Raw genomic sequence first — 18,530 nt, 5'->3', positions numbered from 1 at the left:
GGCTACAATGAGAAATTTAGTGCATTGTTGTAGAATAAACTGCCAAAAAGTACATAATTTTGTTAAAACTGGCTCCACATTGACCATCTACAACGCTAAAATTCTGCTTATGTGTTAATGCATCACTAATAATAATTCAATAATATAATAATATAGCTCTGACTTCAAGTATATTTTGCTGTTAACCCACCACTGTTGTTGAGAAAGTTGAAATCCTGCCTTCTTTCCACCAACCACTAACCTGAAATCTGCACAAAGCTACTTTTGCAGAAAGTTTGGTGTCAATTTAATAGCCAACTAAACAGTTAGATTTAGGAGTTTTACCATTGTTATAATCTCTTATAATCTCTTTCTCTGGGGATTTTGTGGTTAGAAGAATAATTTACTTAAGTTGAAGGCTTTCCTACATATCAGGCATCAAGCACCCTCCAGTGATGTCTAAGCATGAAAAAGACTAATGCAGTATTATTGTGGCCTTAACAAAGATATGTAAACAATGGCAATACTGTATAGTGAGACTGTGCACTCTGCATATGGTGCTGCAGACTATGCAGGACACAGGCCAAACCTGCCTAGCCTGCATAGGCCTAACTCTAAACTGCTTCATACTGCACTAACACTGAGATCATTTGAAGTACAGTACTGTATTACTGCTATGAGCATAGTATTTGTTTGTAGTAGTAGCAGTTATGTATCACTTTTATTAGTGGTATGTTAATGAAGTTTAGTTGCGATGTTCTGCTTTTGGACAGCTATTTGATTTCACACCTTCATAGCTTGAAGCTGCAAGCAACCCGGGGGGCTGCATGAAGTCTCTTTTGGTTTCTGTTACCATAGCAGCCAAGAGCAAGTCACACTATCTTTAGAAAGCTAATCAACAGACTGTTTTGGTCTTTGTACTGTATCTGAAAAACTCCCATTTATTCCTTTATTTTCTACTGAAAATGAGCTTTCTGGCTAGTTACAAAGAGAGAAAGCTATACTTGGGAACAAAACTTACTTTATCTGTTCTTTGTGATACATGCAGTGTTTGTGTCTCTCTCTCTGTGTGTGTGTATGTGTGTGTGTGTGTGTAAAGTGTCTGATTCACACACAGTGTTATAATTCAAAGTGAAAAAGCTACACTGCATTTAATTATCACTGAAGTGAGTTAATGGGTGCCATTATTTCCCTATGCCTATGCCTTCCCTGTTAGTCCTTAGTTTGGAAATTGGCTGCTCATTGGAATGTTGGGATTGTAAAGTTAATGTATTCCAGTCTTTGGGATTTTAGGAGAGATGAAAAGGATCGGGTGGGGATTTTGTGCCTAAGTGCTTTTCTGAAGGCCTTGACTAGTCAAGTTCCTAAGAGGCTTGCTGCCTTGAAAGTGACATCTCTTTCATGGATACATGGTTTGCTGAATGGTTCATTTTCTGATATTCTAAACTTCTCTACTTCCAGGCTCACTGGCTAAACATACACATAATACACAAGCTTATGCAAGGCCACCAATCCCAAATCCGTGCTGCGGTATTGGATCCTGGCTGCTTCTTTTCCCCTTTTTTTTTTTACAATCCATTGACTTGCTTGCCTGGGGGACATTACTCTACTGCTCACATTTGGAACATCTGGCTAGCTGGGAGGGTGAACAACATGTGGCAGAATGTTTGGTGGAAATGATGCCACTTGGGTATGCTGTGAGTAGCAATACCCACTGTTACAGCTCAAAACAGCTACACTTTAGAAATAATGATGTTTGAATGTCATAAACCAAATGATACAGTGTATTCATGTTATCAACTAATATCATGGGTAATTATTTTCAGGAGGTTATTTTATACCGGTGACAATATGATAATAATAATGTGTGTTCATGCTGTTTATGAGTTGCAGCATCATTTACTTTTAACAATTCTGTGGATGTCTGAGGCATTTCACAGACAATTATTCTGTTGTGTCTGTAGCTGTAGCCAAGATAGTATTGTTAATATGAAAATATAAATGTCTGTTAGATCAGTTTGAGAGTTTAAGATGTAGATCAGGTTTTGTGGCATTAAATTTTGATGTGACTCCAATGAGAATACATCCGACAATATGATAAAAGTAGCTTCATATAGATTTTGATATAGCAAAAAAGAAAATAGACGTTTTAGGATTTAAAACTGAAAAAGACACATGAAGTTTAAAAAGTTTGCCTTCATAGGGAGTCTGTCACAGTTCGAATAATGGTTCAGCTCAGTATTTATCTCCTCATCATTGTGAAAATTATTACGTGAAAATATTGTCCATGACTGCCTGCATTCCCTCCAACCACTAGGTGGAGCAAACTACATTCTTAAAGATTTAAACAGTAAGTGCTCTGGCATTAGTTCAGAGCAGATATTATGTAATGATTCTTTGTTAGCGTCCAAATAAATGACAGTTTTATAGATACAGCTGGATTGTCTATCCCATCTGCTTATGTGTCTCTTAATGTGGCACTCAGCTTCAGGGCTCTAGAAATGCTTTACTTAAGAAATGTGTTTAAAAACTAAAGATATTGAGCCTTAAAATCTTAAAAAAAACTTTTAAACAAAGAGTGTGCTGATCTGTTCACACAGTTTAACTCCAGCTGTTAATCAGGTAAAACTGCCTTTTTGCCAGAGCTGCAATGCGACATTTTAAATTTTCCAGAAAATTCCTAAAACAAGTGAAATCAACAAGACTAGAATATTTTTACATAACAAAAACATTTTGTGAGAAATGCATCAAAATGTGTGCACCTTTAAACCTGCATCAAAGAAGAATGGCAAACAGAGCATTTTGTAAACGTGATGGTGTCCACACTTTTTAAAAATGCCCCTGCATAAATGATTTAATATATAGGAGAATCTACCAAGTATAATTGAAATATAATTCATCACACAAAAGTGATGAAGCCTGGTGTATTTGCATATAGAAATGTGGATTTGGGAGGTTCTGGGTGGTCCAGGGATGCATGAAACGTTGCCATCCTCCTTGAGTGGAGGGTGAGACTCGTAGTATAAAAACTCCCACCCTGAGTCCTTTCCTGTTACTCTGGGTCTGGAAGGGCTAGCTTAGAAATCAAGGATGAAGCTCCTTTTTGTAGCTGCCTTTGCACTCTTTGTGCTCTCCACATTTGACAAGGCTGACTCTTCAGCTTATGACAAAATAGTTGCCCACAGTCGCATCAGGGCAAGAAAAGAAGGGTAAGTTTATCAATGTTTTCCATTCTGCTAATTTGGAATGTATTTTTTTTTACACATTTGTTGTTATTGTTGTTGTTATTTTATTTTGCATGCAATAATATATAGGACTTGAGCATAACAAGCATCAGTGGTTGTTTGGTATGGTAGTATTCTGCACATTTCTCTTTTCTATTTTTATTGAAATGCAGTCACAACAAAATCAATAGTGCGTTTGTGGCATATGTCATGAAGTGTTATTGAATAATAGTTGTTGAATCATAACTCAAATCTGACAAACCAATTTCACATCCAGCTGGCATGGATGTCATTATTCATATTTGACTGTCTGGTCTCAGATGCAGCAGGAGTAGTTGCCAAACAATTATTCACACTTGACAGTCTTGTCTTTCTCAGCAGGGCTGTTTGTCACATGTTAATTAGTTTCCATGAGATGTTATCCATATGTTTTACCTGGTGATTAATGCTTGATCCCTTTTACTCCCTCTATTCTCATCAGACCCAATGTCTGCGCGCTCCAGCAAGTCATGGGGACCAAGAAGAAGTACTTTAGCACTTGTCGTAATTGGTACCAAGGGGCCATCTGTGGAAAGAAAGCGTAAGTTTTGTTTCATGTTTCAAACAGGACAAGTTGTTTCTCCTTTTTAGAGATGAACATTACAAGCAAATTCAGTGACTAAAAGGTTCGACCTGAGCATCAGTTTTGTAAGTCTTTGAAAATGTAGCGTTTCAATTTAGTGTTTGCTTTCTCCCTCTACTTCTTCTGCTGCTGCTGCTTCAAGGGTTTTCATGGAAACTTTAATGTTTCCATGGAGACCGACATCTGTTATCTTACTTTGAATCAATCTACCATCTTAAAATGAAAAACACATTCGTGGACACAGGCCTAAAGCCTTTGTATTGAAGACTACCTTATTAGATCCTACAAACTCAAAGTTAGGTTTCTCATAGTTTCAGAAGCCCTGTCCTCGTCGGACGCCACAGTGGTGAACCACTGATTCCAGGATATGATGTGGCTGCAAAATGTTGACTGTATTCATGAATGGAAAAGTGTTCAGCTCAATCATTCTAGACAACCCCTTTTCTCTTATTGTTCCAGCACTCTCAGCACTTTTATGTTTAAACATGGATCGAAGCCATGCCTATTTTGCAGTCTCTCTCCCCCCCTCTCGCTCTCTCTCTGTGTCACACACACACATATTCAGCTTGGCTTCTATACTTGCATTATGCCTAAGTCGTGCTCAGCTCTCTAATAGGCTTAGCTCTTCATGAAGAATTCACACTGTTCATTGAACTTGACAAATGATAATGTTGGGGACAGCCAAATAAATTCATCTATTCCAATGGGAGTCGGACATTAGGCTATGGAATCAATCAAAAGATAGCTCGGCCAAAGCTAAATTTACTGATTTACACCTAACACAATGTACAATATGCTCATGCGAGGTCTCCTGAAAGGAACTGGTTTCTGATTCAGGAGACAGACAAACGTGTTAAAGGGCAACTTAAGTTTAACAGATTAGGTGTGATTTAATGTGCCACATGATGAGAATTATACACAAAAGATGTTTGCACATGCAGCATTAACACGCATTATCATGACACAGACAGATCATATTACGTTCCCCAACCAAACCCATGACCCTCCCATCCCTCCTCCCTTCATGTCTTCCACAAGCTCCCCCAGATGTTTCCCAGCAGTTCACAAGAATTAAAAAAAAACATTTTCTACAGAAGTTCACTTGTTTCTATAATTGTTTCAACATAACTTTCAGTGGAAGTGCTTTAAAAGCAAATAACTTAGCTAATGAGCGGAATATCTTGCCTGTAGCAGAGATACTGCACACCTTTGACATCAGCATCTCTGTATCACACTGTATTAGGCTGAGAAGTACTACAAAGTTTATTCTAGATTAATCTTGTGTGTAAGATAGAGTACAATAAGACATTTCTTCCACTGTACTTACAAGCAACAGGCAAGCGCTACCAACTTGAGTGTATAAATCCATTCAGGCTAACTCAACGACCAAGCTGATTTAATATGGCTTGCATTGCACTTTTTGCAGTAGTTTTTGGCAGTTGGTGCTCAGTCTCACTTTATTTACCCAGTCAGTGTACTTGTCTTCACCCACTGTGGTTTAATTCAATGAATGAGAATATTTCTGCTTCCAGAGTTGCTCTGGAAGAGTTGCTCTGGAAGCAGAACAACCAAACCCCCAAACTGCCCATTAGCGATGGGTTGAATTGGAATAAAGCCACGTACAGCTTATACTATGTTTGACAAAGTTATCACGAATCTTAGTGGAAAGGTTCTTTTATAGATGCTGACAAGTCAAAAGTTTCCAACTCCATGGCCAGACACAATCCCCCAGTGTGGGAGTGCAATGTAGCGAGGGTTTGCTGACTCTGCCCCAATGGGGCTTGTGTGATCTCATCCCAGTCCCTCCAACTCCTTTCAACTTTGATTCAAATACAGCTGTTAAAGACGTGCAGTTAGCCATGACCCAGAAGCCCCAGTCTGTACTCTGTCTGAGACATCAACAGTGGATAAGAGCTATGAGCAACCCACTACAGTCAAGAAAACAAGTCTCTGCCTGAGGTCTTCTCTTTCCTCCCAAAGCCTCAATGTTTAGTCATTAATTGCTAATGACTGCTAGCTGTCCACAAAAGGTTGTTCTTGCATGTGGTACATTTGTGTCACACTCATCACCTGTGCACATGTGCGCATGCATTTTTTTCCTCACACAAAAGGTGAATGAATTCTTATGAAGTGTTCCAATCCTACTGCTGGAAACTTCTGCATGTGTCATCTTTAAATTATCAGGTAATTAAATCCAATTACCTGTTTGTCCTTACTTGTGTTGACAATGTTGCTATAGTCCATTTTGAACTGCAAATAGCACACATTCGGTGTGCGGATCCTCCTTCTGTGTTCTATAAAGCAACTGCTCCCATACACCGTTCACTCACATACACAACCAACCACACTGTGCTACTTCATACATTGTGACATTTGTAAGTGATCAATTTGACGAGGACTTGATAATGTTCTTACTATTTGTCATGATTATTGTAATCTTGTTTAGATGAAAAATGTGGGAAGAAGCAGCTTCCCTGTTAGAGTTTCTATCCATAAAAACTGGGCAGTCTACAGTAATGAACTCCCCTGGCAAAACTGGACGCATGTGGTATTGTTTATCGCTAATAGGTACATCTGTGGTGTTCTTTATATCTTGTGGTCTCTTTTTATTGTTGCATACCTGGTAGTAATTTGAAGTGAAATGTACATCTCCAAATGTCTGGTCCTCCAAGAGCTGGAAACAATGCTATAGTTCCAACATGTTCAAACCTGCTGACACAAGCGGTATAGTCATGTTTATATGTAGCAGCTGCACTTTGAATTTTACTATCCTCCTCAGTCTGCAGCGTCCAGCACTGTTTACAGTGGAGAGGAGGCACTGCCTCTCATTTGTTTGTCCAACACCAAAAAAAAAACATTTATCGTTTGTATCTAATTTATCTAAACAGAACGCTCATTCCCTAAATTCCAAGAGTCTGTTAAAAATGCTGCAAAAACTCTGGTGATGATTGAATAAAGTTTTTTTCAGATTAGCGCAAAGATTCCCATACAGACCGTCGAACACTTTAAATGTTCTTTGTGTCAACAAAAAATTCAGAAAACATTATGCTAATTACACCGCTGTTTTTTGAAAGCCAAAAGTCTTAATGTTTCTGAGGTTAACCAAATGCAAAGTATAGTCCAAACTAATTGTTAAGCTTCAAAGAGGAGGCCTTGGTAATATAAATCTACTACTGTAATGGTAGCATAATCCTCGAGGCACCCTTTCCATTAGGTTTTGGCCTAAGCTGTTGGATCACATGGCCTGTTTGGGTAATGAAGGAGATAATGAGTAACATCTGGAAACAGTGAATGCACAAGACCAAAGCCAAATGACGATTCAGCTAAAAATATGGCAGCCAGAAAAAAAATACAAATCTCTTGCACAACTTTGCTGAAAGATGCTTGCAAGCAGTATTATATTTAAAAAATATATGCTTCTTGTTTGAGTTGATCTGTGTGTTTCACCTGCAGGACTGTGCTCTATGAATGCTGTCCAGGGTACATGAAGATGGAGGGCATGCGTGGTTGCCCTGCAGGTACAGTGTGTTAAATACAATGTAGTCAGTGTATAAATGTGGAAGCCATATCCTCCAACTGTACAGCAGCTGTGTGCTATTTTTGAACACTCTAGAGGAGGATGCCATAGCACATTGTTGACACATGTAGGTCTTTCTTTACAAGTCCCAAATGTTTTAGATTTTTCTATTTTCAGAAAGACAGCCTGACATCTAACAAAGCTTGTTGTAAATTAATGTTTTAGTGGCTCCAATTGACCATGTGTATGGCACCTTGGGTCTGGTGAAGGCCACCTCAACCCAAAGATACGCTGACATTTCTAAGCTAAGGCCTGAGATCGAGGGATCTGGATCCTTTACCTTCTTTGCCCCCAGCAATGAGGCCTGGGAGCTTTTGGATGAGGTGAGTCAAGAACAAAAAACAGTGGGACCTCTTTGCCTGTGAGTTTTTAACACTTTAAACTTTATTTTCCTCACCTCAACAGACAGTCAGGAGTGCACTCGTCAGCAATGTGAACATTGAACTGTACAACGCTCTGCACTATCACATGGCCAACAAACGCCTCTTAACGAAAGATTTAAGGAATGGAATGACGGTCACCTCCATGTACAATGACCTTGGTCTCCATATTAACCATTACTCCAATGGGGTGAGTATTATCATTCAGTATGATCATAACAGTCCCCTTGTAGTTAAACTAAAAAACATTTTCAGTGTTATAACAATGAAGTATATGTACGGCGCAGGTGGTGACGGTGAACTGCGCCAGGATTATCTATGGTAACCAGGTTGCCACCAATGGAGTTGTTCATGTCATTGACCGTGTTATCAGCGCTGTTGGACGCACAATGCAGGATGTCATCGAGGTTGATGATGACCTGACAACTCTGAGTGTAAGTACGCACATACGGGGATCTAATGTGAAGGTTTGACATGGGAGCAATGCAGTACAACTAACAGGGAAAAAAGATAAATCATTTGTTTGCTTGTTTCATTTAACAGGGACAGTACACAATACTTTAGTAAAGGAAGCAGTAAATGTGCCAGAAATAGTTAAAAAGTTCAAACAAAAATATATTGCAGTTTGCATTTGTGATTAAACTGCTTTTAAATGTATTTTTCAGATGAATAGAATATCATGCAATTGATAGCTGAAGTATATATACTGTACTCTATTGTACGCTTAAGTTCATTAAACGTGATCCTGCTGGTAAAATCACCATCTAGGATGTGGCTCAAAGTGCTGGACTGTTGGACAAGCTGGGTCAGCCAGGACATTACACTCTCTTTGCCCCCACCAACGAAGCCTTTGAGAGTCTGGGCAGTGAAGTGTTGGAGAGACTTCAGAGTGACAAGGAGGTCCTTAAAGGTAAAGCAGACTTTTACTCTTAGGTCTGTAGCTTTCCTTAATGCCCAGAAGATCACTCAAGGCCATTTAAAACATTGCAGTGGCGACTGGGGATTAATGTTAACTTCAGCAAACTAGGACCATATTTATATTCCATGATGAAGGTACAGGAAAAGAAATGCAGTGGTTCCTTGGCGGCATTGATGCTAGGCTAAATCACCCATGAAGTGATTCTTTTTACATGTTCAACTTCTTCCAATTTGAAACAGATGAAGCCACAGCGGACTGGAACTTAGACACATCTGGCAAGCTGTACATAACAAAGTTCTACTGAAGAGTAATAAAAATAAGTCTCTATTTTCAAGTCATGCATGACATTGTGGGTGGAAAGTCAAACAATGCAACACATCGTTTGACACTTTGGTAATGTTTTGTTATGTTTTTGCTTTTTGTTTTTTTAGTTATATATGTCGTGAGTAGGTCAAGATCAACATATGTAGCTACTCAAACATTTGCAAGAATTATGTCACTGCAAACATCAAGCAGAGCAAGTTAAAAATTCAAATATACATTGACTGTAAGATGTTGAGAAATCAAAGCAAAACAACAACAAAAAAAACAACAAAACACAGCAGAAACTCAACTTTTCTAATAATAGCTTGTTTTGTATCAACACTGAGAGGCAGGAAGCAGCTGCTTCAGTCAGCAAGCTGGTCAAATTGGCAACAACCCCACACTTTTTATTAGCCCACTGCTTGCCCTGTGATGTGAGATCAGACCATTTCACACAAAGTTAAACAGAACTGAAGAAATCCCAAGTCTTTTCACTCACGGACCCAAGGGATCCAAAGGGTCTTCAGGTTCTCAGGACGTTGCATCCTGAGCTGCAGTACAATGAGAAAGAACACAAAACAGCCCATGCAGCTATCTGACCCACTCTTAATTCAAATAAACATGGAAAATAGACTGCATTCATAAAGCACATTCTACCTTAACGGACAAAGCACTTTACAATTTTGCCTCTCATTCACCCACTGACACACACAAAGCTGCCATGCATGGTGCTGGTTGGTGCTGAGCCACAGCCAACAGAGTTCTGCCTTTACGCCTAAACCACGATTCATGTCAAACTTTGCCTTGTTTTTTCAGCCCTTCTTAATTTCCACCTTCTGGACTCAGTCCAGTGCTCTGAGGCCATCATGGCTGGCAGCTCTTATGAGACTTTGGAGGGCAACAACATTGAGATCGGCTGTGATGGCGAAAGTTTAACCGTCAACGGCGTCAAGATGGTGCGCAAGAAGGACATTGTCACTACCAATGGTGTCATCCACCTCATTGACCAAGTGCTCATGCCAGACTCAGGTTAGACTCCCATCTGCTCTTTTCCTCCTGGTAAAGCCTAGCTGGTTTACTACAGAAATACATAGTTGTGCCAGGTGTTTCTGTAATCCATATTTCAATGGTGTTGGGTTTTCCTGTGCCTTTTAAGCTAAGCGGGTGATGGAACTGTTGGGAAGTTCCCAGTCAACCTTTGGTGACATGGTGTCCGAGTTGGGACTCTCTGCTGCCATGAGACCAGAGGCTGAGTATACTTTGCTGGCTCCCCTCAACATTGCCTTCAATGGTGAGTCACATACTGATCATTACATCATGCGTGTTCCTCTGTTTTCCTCTCAGTGGTTGGCTAAATATGAACCCTGGCTGCTCCACACTCCGTCACAGTCTGGAATAAAGGAGAATGTTTCTTATTTTCCCTCGTGTGCTAACCCGTAAGTGAATAGATATGTTTATGGGGCTTCAAGGAAATCATGGATTTATTGGGACACTGCAGAAGCTTTATGCCATGTAAGACCAATTCCACCAGAGAACATTCCTGGACTTCTATTAATGCGAGTGGTAATGTTTTGTTTCTTTAACAAGACTGTGTAATTAATTGAGGCAGAATACTTTTATCATTACAGACATACGTTTTTAAATGGGTGGAAGCAATGCAGAAGGCAGCAAGCGCTGTATGTAACAGGAACTTTACATTCAAATCTAAAATTTACTGTTACCTACATTACAGTAACCTACATGTTCTGTACATGTTCCACCTACAGAACTATGCAATAAATCAAGTCACTGACAGCAGATATGATCACAGTTAGTTTTATGGGTGCTGCTCTCAGGACTTCAAGGCCTTTCCTTCTCCTTCATTTTCTTTCCTCTGCAGATGAAGTGATGTCCATGGATCAGAGGTTGCTCAGGATTATCCTGGAGAGCCACATTTTGAAGACTAAGCTTGTCCTGGGACAGCTGTATAATGGCCAGAGGCTGGAGACCATTGGAGGAAAACTTCTGAGGGTCTTCATCTATCGCACAGTGCGTCCATTTCCAAGTTTTATCTGAAAATTGAAGCCAGGTGCCACTGAACAGACGTAACATTAATCCCTTGCCTTTAACTTGTGGATTATTTCTGCAGGCTGTGTGCATTGAGAATTCCTGTCTGATAAGAGGCAGTAAGGAAGGAAGCAATGGGGCCCTTCATCTTATGAGGACTCTGTTGAAACCGGCAGACAAAACTATGTTTGAGATTCTGACAGAAAATGGAGGGTTCAAGTAAGTAGAGAGCAATGTTTGTGCAAATGGACTGTGGTATTAAAATGGTGCGTAATACTCAAACCACATCTTTCTGTATCATTCCATTAAATCCACATGGCACATATGGGAATGAGAAAGTGCTGCTGTTGCAGCATGTCAGTCCTCAGTGGTTTCTATAATAGCCAAGTTACTGTTTTCTTCTCTGTGCTGCAGGATCTTTTTGTCTCTGATGGAAGCTGCTGACTTGACTGACCTACTGAAACAGGAGGGAGACTTCACTCTGTTTGCCCCAAGTGATAAGGCTTTCACAGGGTTGAGCAACAGTGATCTGGCCTTGTTGAAGAGTGGGTCTCCCAGACTCTCTTTATCTTATTGTATTTAAAGTTGTTAGTTGACGATCACACAAAATAAATGAATGATTTATGTGTCTGACGTCTTTATTTCAGGTGACATAAATGCTCTCAGAACAATCCTTCTGTATCACTTTAATAATGGTATCGTAATTGGTGGTGGCTTGGAGACTGGGGTGACAAACCTGCTCAAGTCTCTCCAGGGCAGCAACCTCAAAGTGGTGTTTGTAAGTATTTAGTGCAGTAAGACTGAACATCAACTAATGTCAACTCACTTTATACCTTGAGCAATTCATAGCTTTTGTTATCTTGCATGCAAAGCTATATTTTAATTATTCAGTAAATTATGGTAGTGTCATTTTTTATTATCTGATAAAATCTTATCATCAATTTTGAAACCCAGTGATCTACATTATTTACTGAGTTCACTCTTCATATTTTAAGATGCAGGTTCATTCAAGTCCTTCATTTTGTGGTTTTCTTGTCTGTAAATGTTTTAACTGTCTCCCTCAGGCAAACAACACTATGCAAGTGAATTCTGTCCAAGTCCCTAAATCTGATATGATGGCCACAAATGGAGTCCTTCACTTTGTCAACCAAGTCTTGTATCCTGGAGGTACATTTTTCACCCAGTCAACGTTGTTAATATTCTCTTCCTTTTGAAAATCTGTCAGGAGATGCACTCTCTGCATTTTGTAACTGTTGTTAAGGCCAGACTGCAGTTAACGCCCTGCACTTTCTTCCAGATATCCCGGTTGGAAGCCAGGATCTCCTCATGCTATTGAAGAGGATCATCACTTACATGCAAATTAAGGTGTCATATCAAAAACTGACTTCTTGTTATTAAAGCGGCAAGGTTAATTAAGGGCAGGGTGCAGTTGTCTATGTGCAGGGTTTTTTTATTTATTCCTTTTATGGCTGCCAAAACACAATTTATGTAATTCAACAGAAAGTACTAAACAAGAACCTGCTTGAAGACCATCTGTGCAGAGCATTAAGCTAGTGGTTATGAATAAGTGTGATGGTATGTTGGTTCTGACTGAACACAAGAGTTGCTTTATTTTTATTTTTCCACTGGTGAATTCATTATGAGATTTGTTATACCTTTTTTTTACAGTATATTTCAGGATTCAGATATCAGGAAATTCCCCTTACATTTATGAGTAAGTAACAATATTATTACATTTATTTGTGTTTTTATTTATTTATTCTTTTTTTGCAATACAGTGTTTTAAATATCCTAAAAGACATCCTTCATTGTAATTAATGGCTTTATATCTCCCATTGTTATTAGAGAGGATCATCACTCGTGTCGTCCAGGAAGGTACAGTAATGATGATTACAGAGTGTCATCATCATGTGATTCCTAATCAGTAATGTCTGACACATTATATTTGGTTAATAAAACAGTTTCATGCATAGAATCGGGGAAAAGTTTTATTTAAATGTGTACTAATCAACCACTGACACCTTTTCTTAGTCCAGATAAAATATAGAGGGAAGTAATCCAATCAGAGGAAAAAAAAAGAAAAGATAATCTATTTTCTGCTACTGGCTTATTTTTGTACCATCAAATGTTACCATCTAATTCTCATATTTACAAAATGAATAAATACAAAGTAACATGATTTATAAAATTAAAACATATCTGTGCAAAAATAATATTTCTCCTTTAAATATGAATCACATTTTTTAAAGCAACTTCTGTGTCCAGTGAAAGGTCCGTTTGCTATGTTCCCTGCATGCAAATGGAAAATTCTCTGCATTGAGGGGCGGTGCTGTGCTGCCTGTAACTTCCATGAGTGAAACATGCTTTCTATGCTTTTATAGTTCCTGATGTGACCAAAGTGACAAGGGTTATCCAGAGGGAACCCACCATCACCAAAGTTACCAGAGTCATTGAAGGTCAACCCTCTATCACCAAGGTTACCAGGGTCATTGAAGGTCAACCCTCTGTTACTAAAGTCACCAGGGTTGTCACAGGTAATGTTATTTTTTACTTGAATCAACAAGGCATTAGCTTTACATCATTTATCATTTCAAGAACTCTGAATGTTGTCATCCACAGGTCCTCAGTACTCAGTCAGCACTGGCACCAGCGACATGAACCTGGAAGGTCAGTGAAACGTATTCAAATTTGAGAACAGAAATTTAAGGACGATTCTAGTTATTTTAAATATTGGGGATTATTATCCTAGTTTGTGTGACTATAACGATCAATGGTGGCAAAAGTTTTATTGCTCACCTCTCTGCACATCAGCCTCTCAGTGGTAAATGTGATTTAATTTGTAGGGAAATATTTCCCATTCACAAATATAAAATAGTATCAGTTAAATTTGCACTAGTTCATGAATTACAAGTAATGCCACTTGTAAAAAATAGGAAATTATTTTACAAACAAAATATAATGAATTCTAATGAGTTATTAAATAAACTGAAAGCACATATTATGTAAATCTCATCAAACTGCAACTGTTTAAACACATGTTCAATGTGAATGAATGAATATATATATATATTAATGTAATATATTATTGTATATTAAGGTTAAAATGATCTAAATACAACCTGATTGTTCTTTAGGGCAAAGTTTCTTACAGAACAGTACAATGCATCCCTGTACAACATGTTTCAGTTTCACTTTGAGGATATTTTGTTTTTTCTTCAGGTGTTGAGCTTTCAGAAATTTCCAACTCTAATTTTGACCCTGAACGACTTACCAAATTTATCCAAGGTAAGTTTTATCAGTTTATACATCGCAGTGACTGGGAAAGAATAATTCCTGAGTAATGTTTGACTAATGTGTTTGTTTGCCTTTATAGGAGGTAGTTCAAGAAGAACTGCTTCCCGAAGAGTTACGGGTAAAAAAAGAAAAGAAAAAACAAGCGGGTCTAATAAAGAAAATAATGCATTGTAATTGGCTAAATGCAGCTTAGCCTTTGAGCTAGTTCATGCAGTCGGAGTCAGCTGCCATGTGCACGTGGCATGCTCTTCTCCCTGCATCATGTATCCAACACACCCCTTCAGTCATGGCGGGTGTACTTAAAGGAATCAATTCACATTTTGGGAAATATGCTTAGGCTTCTCAGTTTCTTGCTGTAAGTTATATGAGCAAACTGATACCACTCTCGTGTCTGTACAGTAAATATGAAGCAACAGCCCACAGCCAATTAGCCTAGCTTAGCATCAAGACTGGAAAGAGGGAGAAACAAATAGCCTTGGTCTGCCCAAAGGTAGCAAAATCTGCCTACCAACACCTCTAAAACTCATTCTATTAACACAATATATTTTGTTTGTGTAATTCAGGCAGTGTTGTACTGGGGGAGGTTATGTCCTAGTTAATTTCTTGGCCACCATTTCTTGCTCATAACCCAGATAAAACCACAATGTGTTGTTATTTCAATGCATGTTTTGCACAGATTGATTTTCATTTTATTTTATTGTGTTAATGCATTTTGGAGGTGCTGGTAGGTGGATTTTGTTAACTTCGGACAGATACAGACTGTTTCCCACTGTTCCAGTGTGAAATTAGGTTAACCAGATGCTGATTGTTCATATATACTATACAGAAATTGGAACGGAATCAATCTTCTCATCTAATTCTTGTAAGAAAGCCAATAAGCATTTTCCTTAAAAATGTTCAAACCATTCCTTTAAGCTAACTGTGCGATACTCACTCTTGTACTGCCATGCTTGCCGCCACAATGCTCACATGAAAGCTATGCTGACACATGGTGCCGCTGCAGCTGCTGTCCAAACTGTACAGCTTTCCATGAGCCTCAGCTCCATGCCAGCATCCACTTGTAGCCTACAAGTGGAGTCTATAAGTTACTATCATCATCGTTCCCACTCTCTGCTATGCTGAGCTTGGCGTTTCTTTGTGGGGAGTGATGAGATCAGAACCTAGACGCCAGTCGCAACGCAGCGCATATTCGACAATCACGTAAAGATCTATTCCATATGAGTTGGCTGACTGACATGTGTTAAGGGTTCTCTCCTTTTCCCTTTTTTTACCAGCTGGAAACAGGAGGAGGGGAAGAGACTGAGCATGGACGGATGAGAATATCGACGTTGTAAAGGCAAACAGAGTGACGGCAAACCCACAGGTTGAAACTGGTGTTTAATACAGGGGATACACTTAAAATGTCAGTGATTTCAAATATACTGTAATAGGTGTAACTGACAAAAACAAAGCTATTCTCATAAACAATTTAATGGTGCTTTGAATGTATATCAGTTATGAGTGTGCAATGTCTGAAAAGAGTCTTTTAATGCAACAAATGTAAGTAAGCCATGTTCAAATGAACATTTTGGCATGACTTTAAAGACATGGAACATTTCAGGGTAGCAATAAAGTCTTTTAAATCCAAGCCATTAGTGCAGTAATAAAACACTTTAATTCTAAACTTTTCTATGCCTTCACTCGAGGTGAAGGTTAAAGTAAGGAGATTTTACTAGATGTTTGGGAAGATTTATATTATCTTAGCATGATAAAGATTGAAAAAGAAAATGATGTGTCTTCAGACTTAAACTTTCACATACTTCTAATTTCTCTGGCTGTAAGTTGTTCAAGATTTCGTGTAAATGTTGTCTGTGCTTGTATCATTTTGGAACAATGTATCCCACTGCAGGTTTTTTCTTTCCATTTTCAAACATCTGTCAATAAAGTGCATTCTTTGATATAAATATGCCAATTTGATGAGGGCATCTGAGGAGACTGTTTAATTTCTAATGTACTTGTACTCTAATGTAAGGCTCTTAGGCAGTCAACATCAGAGAAGAGAGTCTAAAATATCACATGTCACATCTGAATATTATGTCTGCATTTTGTATTTCCAAGTACAGTCTTCAGATTTCACTAAGTTATCCTTTTCAATGACCCAGTCATTTTTCTGTATGTTTAAAGGGAGCATGGCAGTCTACTTTTAGAAGCTTCCAAGACATTATGTAAAATATAAAATAAACTGGGTGAATGTGCAAAACAAACTCTCTTTTCCCATTTTTCATGTAATGCACGTTTCTCCATATATTATGGTGTTCCTTTATAAGTCGCTTAATGTGTAAACAAATCAATCATTGACGTTAACTTTAGCATCAGTAAATATGGTTTCACTCATAGTCGGTATTATGAAATGCACAACAATGAATGCATTGAAATGTGTTCATCAGACAAACCTGTAAATCATATTTAAGATGGTGTTTGTAACTATACAGCCAGCTGAAATATTTGCCCTGAGGTTGCAGGGACATTGTGTGAGCTGTTGTGTGCAGACTTTTGGGTCAGGCCCAGCTCCTCTGTTATTTGGCTCATGTGCAAAGCTCTTCAGCGCAGTTTATGGCTTCTTGGATCGACCAAAATGGTTAAAAATTGGAGCAGCTGCCAAGATACAAACACTTACTGATACAACATACAAAAACACAAACAAGGCAAAGTGTATGAGTAATTTTTTGCTCATCTGTACATAATCATCATCTTTACATTGAAAATAATTTACAGTATGCAAAAACAGGCTATATTGATCCAGGCAGCTGGTTAACCACTGTCTGAAGTCATCATTATACTGATGATCATTATGGTGCCATTTACAGTACATGCTGCTTTATTTAGTAATATTTGAAATGACATCTTAAGTGAAACAGTCTGCCTGTTCATCCAGTCAGTGGCCTGTGGAAATTTAGAATAATAACTTGCCTGCCAATCAAACAAAAAGCACAAAAAAAATTGCTATATCATTTACTACACAGAAAAACCAACAGATGTGACAAAAAAATACAACCCCAATTCCCCAAAAGCTGGGACGCCGTGCAAAACATAAATAAATACAGAATGCAGTCATTTTCAAAGGAGCAGTTTCCAACAACTCTTTTACGAGCCCATGTAGTAAAATCCTTTATACAATCATATACAAAGTGGTGAACTTCGCTCCATCCTCGCTTGTGAACGACTGAGCCTTTCCAGGATGCTCCTTTCATACCCAATCATGATACTATCACCTGTTACTAATCAACCTGTTTACCTGTGGAATGATCCAGAACAGGTGTTTTTGGAGCATTCCACAACTTTGTCTTTTGTTGTTCCTTTCCCGACTTGTTTGATGCATGTTGCTGCTTCAGATTCAAGTTATCACACTCAGTTTTCTTTGTGTTTTATATGGCGTTCCACCTTTTATTGGAGTTGGTCATATGGAACCCCTTAAACCTTTTACTGTTTTGCATAGATCAACATTTTCACATCTGTACTCAACATGTAATAACATAACATGTAATGTGTTGCTTTACACTGTACCAATGAGGTCACCTCTGATGAAAACATGTTGAACTGACAGGCTTCATTTTTCAATGCATGTTATGACAACAACTATATATGTAAACTGCTCAATTTGGTGCATAATAAATCTCATGCCATATTTTTCTTACATTATAAAATTAAATGCAATACAACTCATGTTATTGATTTTGCGCAGCTATATTTTCTTCAGTATAAAGAAGGAGAGGCACCACTCTAAAACAAGTAGAAATTTGATGAATTTGTGTTGGATTCAGGGGGATTTAGTGTCTCGTCCTGTCTAACAAAAGTCATGCTGCAATTGACTGACCCTAATTCAGTATTTATAAAGGATCTTTTTTTGTTGACTGGTACAACAATTAGTCAGGTGCAGCTGCACAGATGAAGATACAAGTTGTCAGCTTGAAATGCTGCAGTTGGGCTGGGACCATCAAAATAAATCATTTATCCTCCTGTTTGTTTGCTTTCCTATGTAATATTTTCCCTTCACTAATGTCCCTGGTTAGTAATCATATTTTTAGAGTGTCAGTCACTGGTGCACTAGGTTTACCAGCAGATACTAACCAAATACTTTAGCATAATGCTAAAGTACCATGCAAACTTCCCTACGCAGAGAGTGTATACATTCAGCAGCCAGACGCAC

The 18,530-nt window shown here is 38.5% G+C and overlaps 1 protein-coding gene across 2 annotated transcripts; it reads left to right on the top strand.

The window, feature by feature from the left end:
* The first annotated feature begins 3,050 nt into the window (after window positions 1–3,050).
* postnb (periostin, osteoblast specific factor b) lies at window positions 3,051–16,564 on the top strand. Of its 2 annotated transcripts, XM_041940301.1 has the most exons (22): window positions 3,051–3,188; window positions 3,685–3,783; window positions 7,279–7,343; window positions 7,568–7,725; window positions 7,808–7,972; window positions 8,070–8,216; window positions 8,551–8,692; window positions 9,821–10,033; window positions 10,161–10,295; window positions 10,884–11,032; window positions 11,133–11,269; window positions 11,465–11,595; window positions 11,698–11,828; window positions 12,115–12,217; window positions 12,348–12,415; window positions 12,719–12,764; window positions 12,896–12,925; window positions 13,432–13,584; window positions 13,670–13,717; window positions 14,270–14,335; window positions 14,424–14,462; window positions 15,619–16,564. In XM_041940301.1, the coding sequence occupies exons 1-22, from the start codon at window positions 3,070–3,072 to the stop codon at window positions 15,645–15,647; spliced, it is 2,373 nt and encodes a 790-aa protein (XP_041796235.1). In that variant the 5' UTR covers window positions 3,051–3,069; the 3' UTR covers window positions 15,648–16,564. The 2 variants fall into 2 exon arrangements, with proteins under 2 accessions (XP_041796235.1, XP_041796236.1); XM_041940302.1 differs by lacking the exon at window positions 14,424–14,462.
* Window positions 16,565–18,530: the final 1,966 nt, after the last annotated feature.

The sequence above is a fragment of the Chelmon rostratus genome, chromosome 7 (assembly GCF_017976325.1).
Source record: "Chelmon rostratus isolate fCheRos1 chromosome 7, fCheRos1.pri, whole genome shotgun sequence".
NCBI classification, from domain to species: domain Eukaryota; kingdom Metazoa; phylum Chordata; class Actinopteri; order Chaetodontiformes; family Chaetodontidae; genus Chelmon; species Chelmon rostratus.
This window is presented reverse-complemented; position numbering and strand designations above follow the sequence as displayed.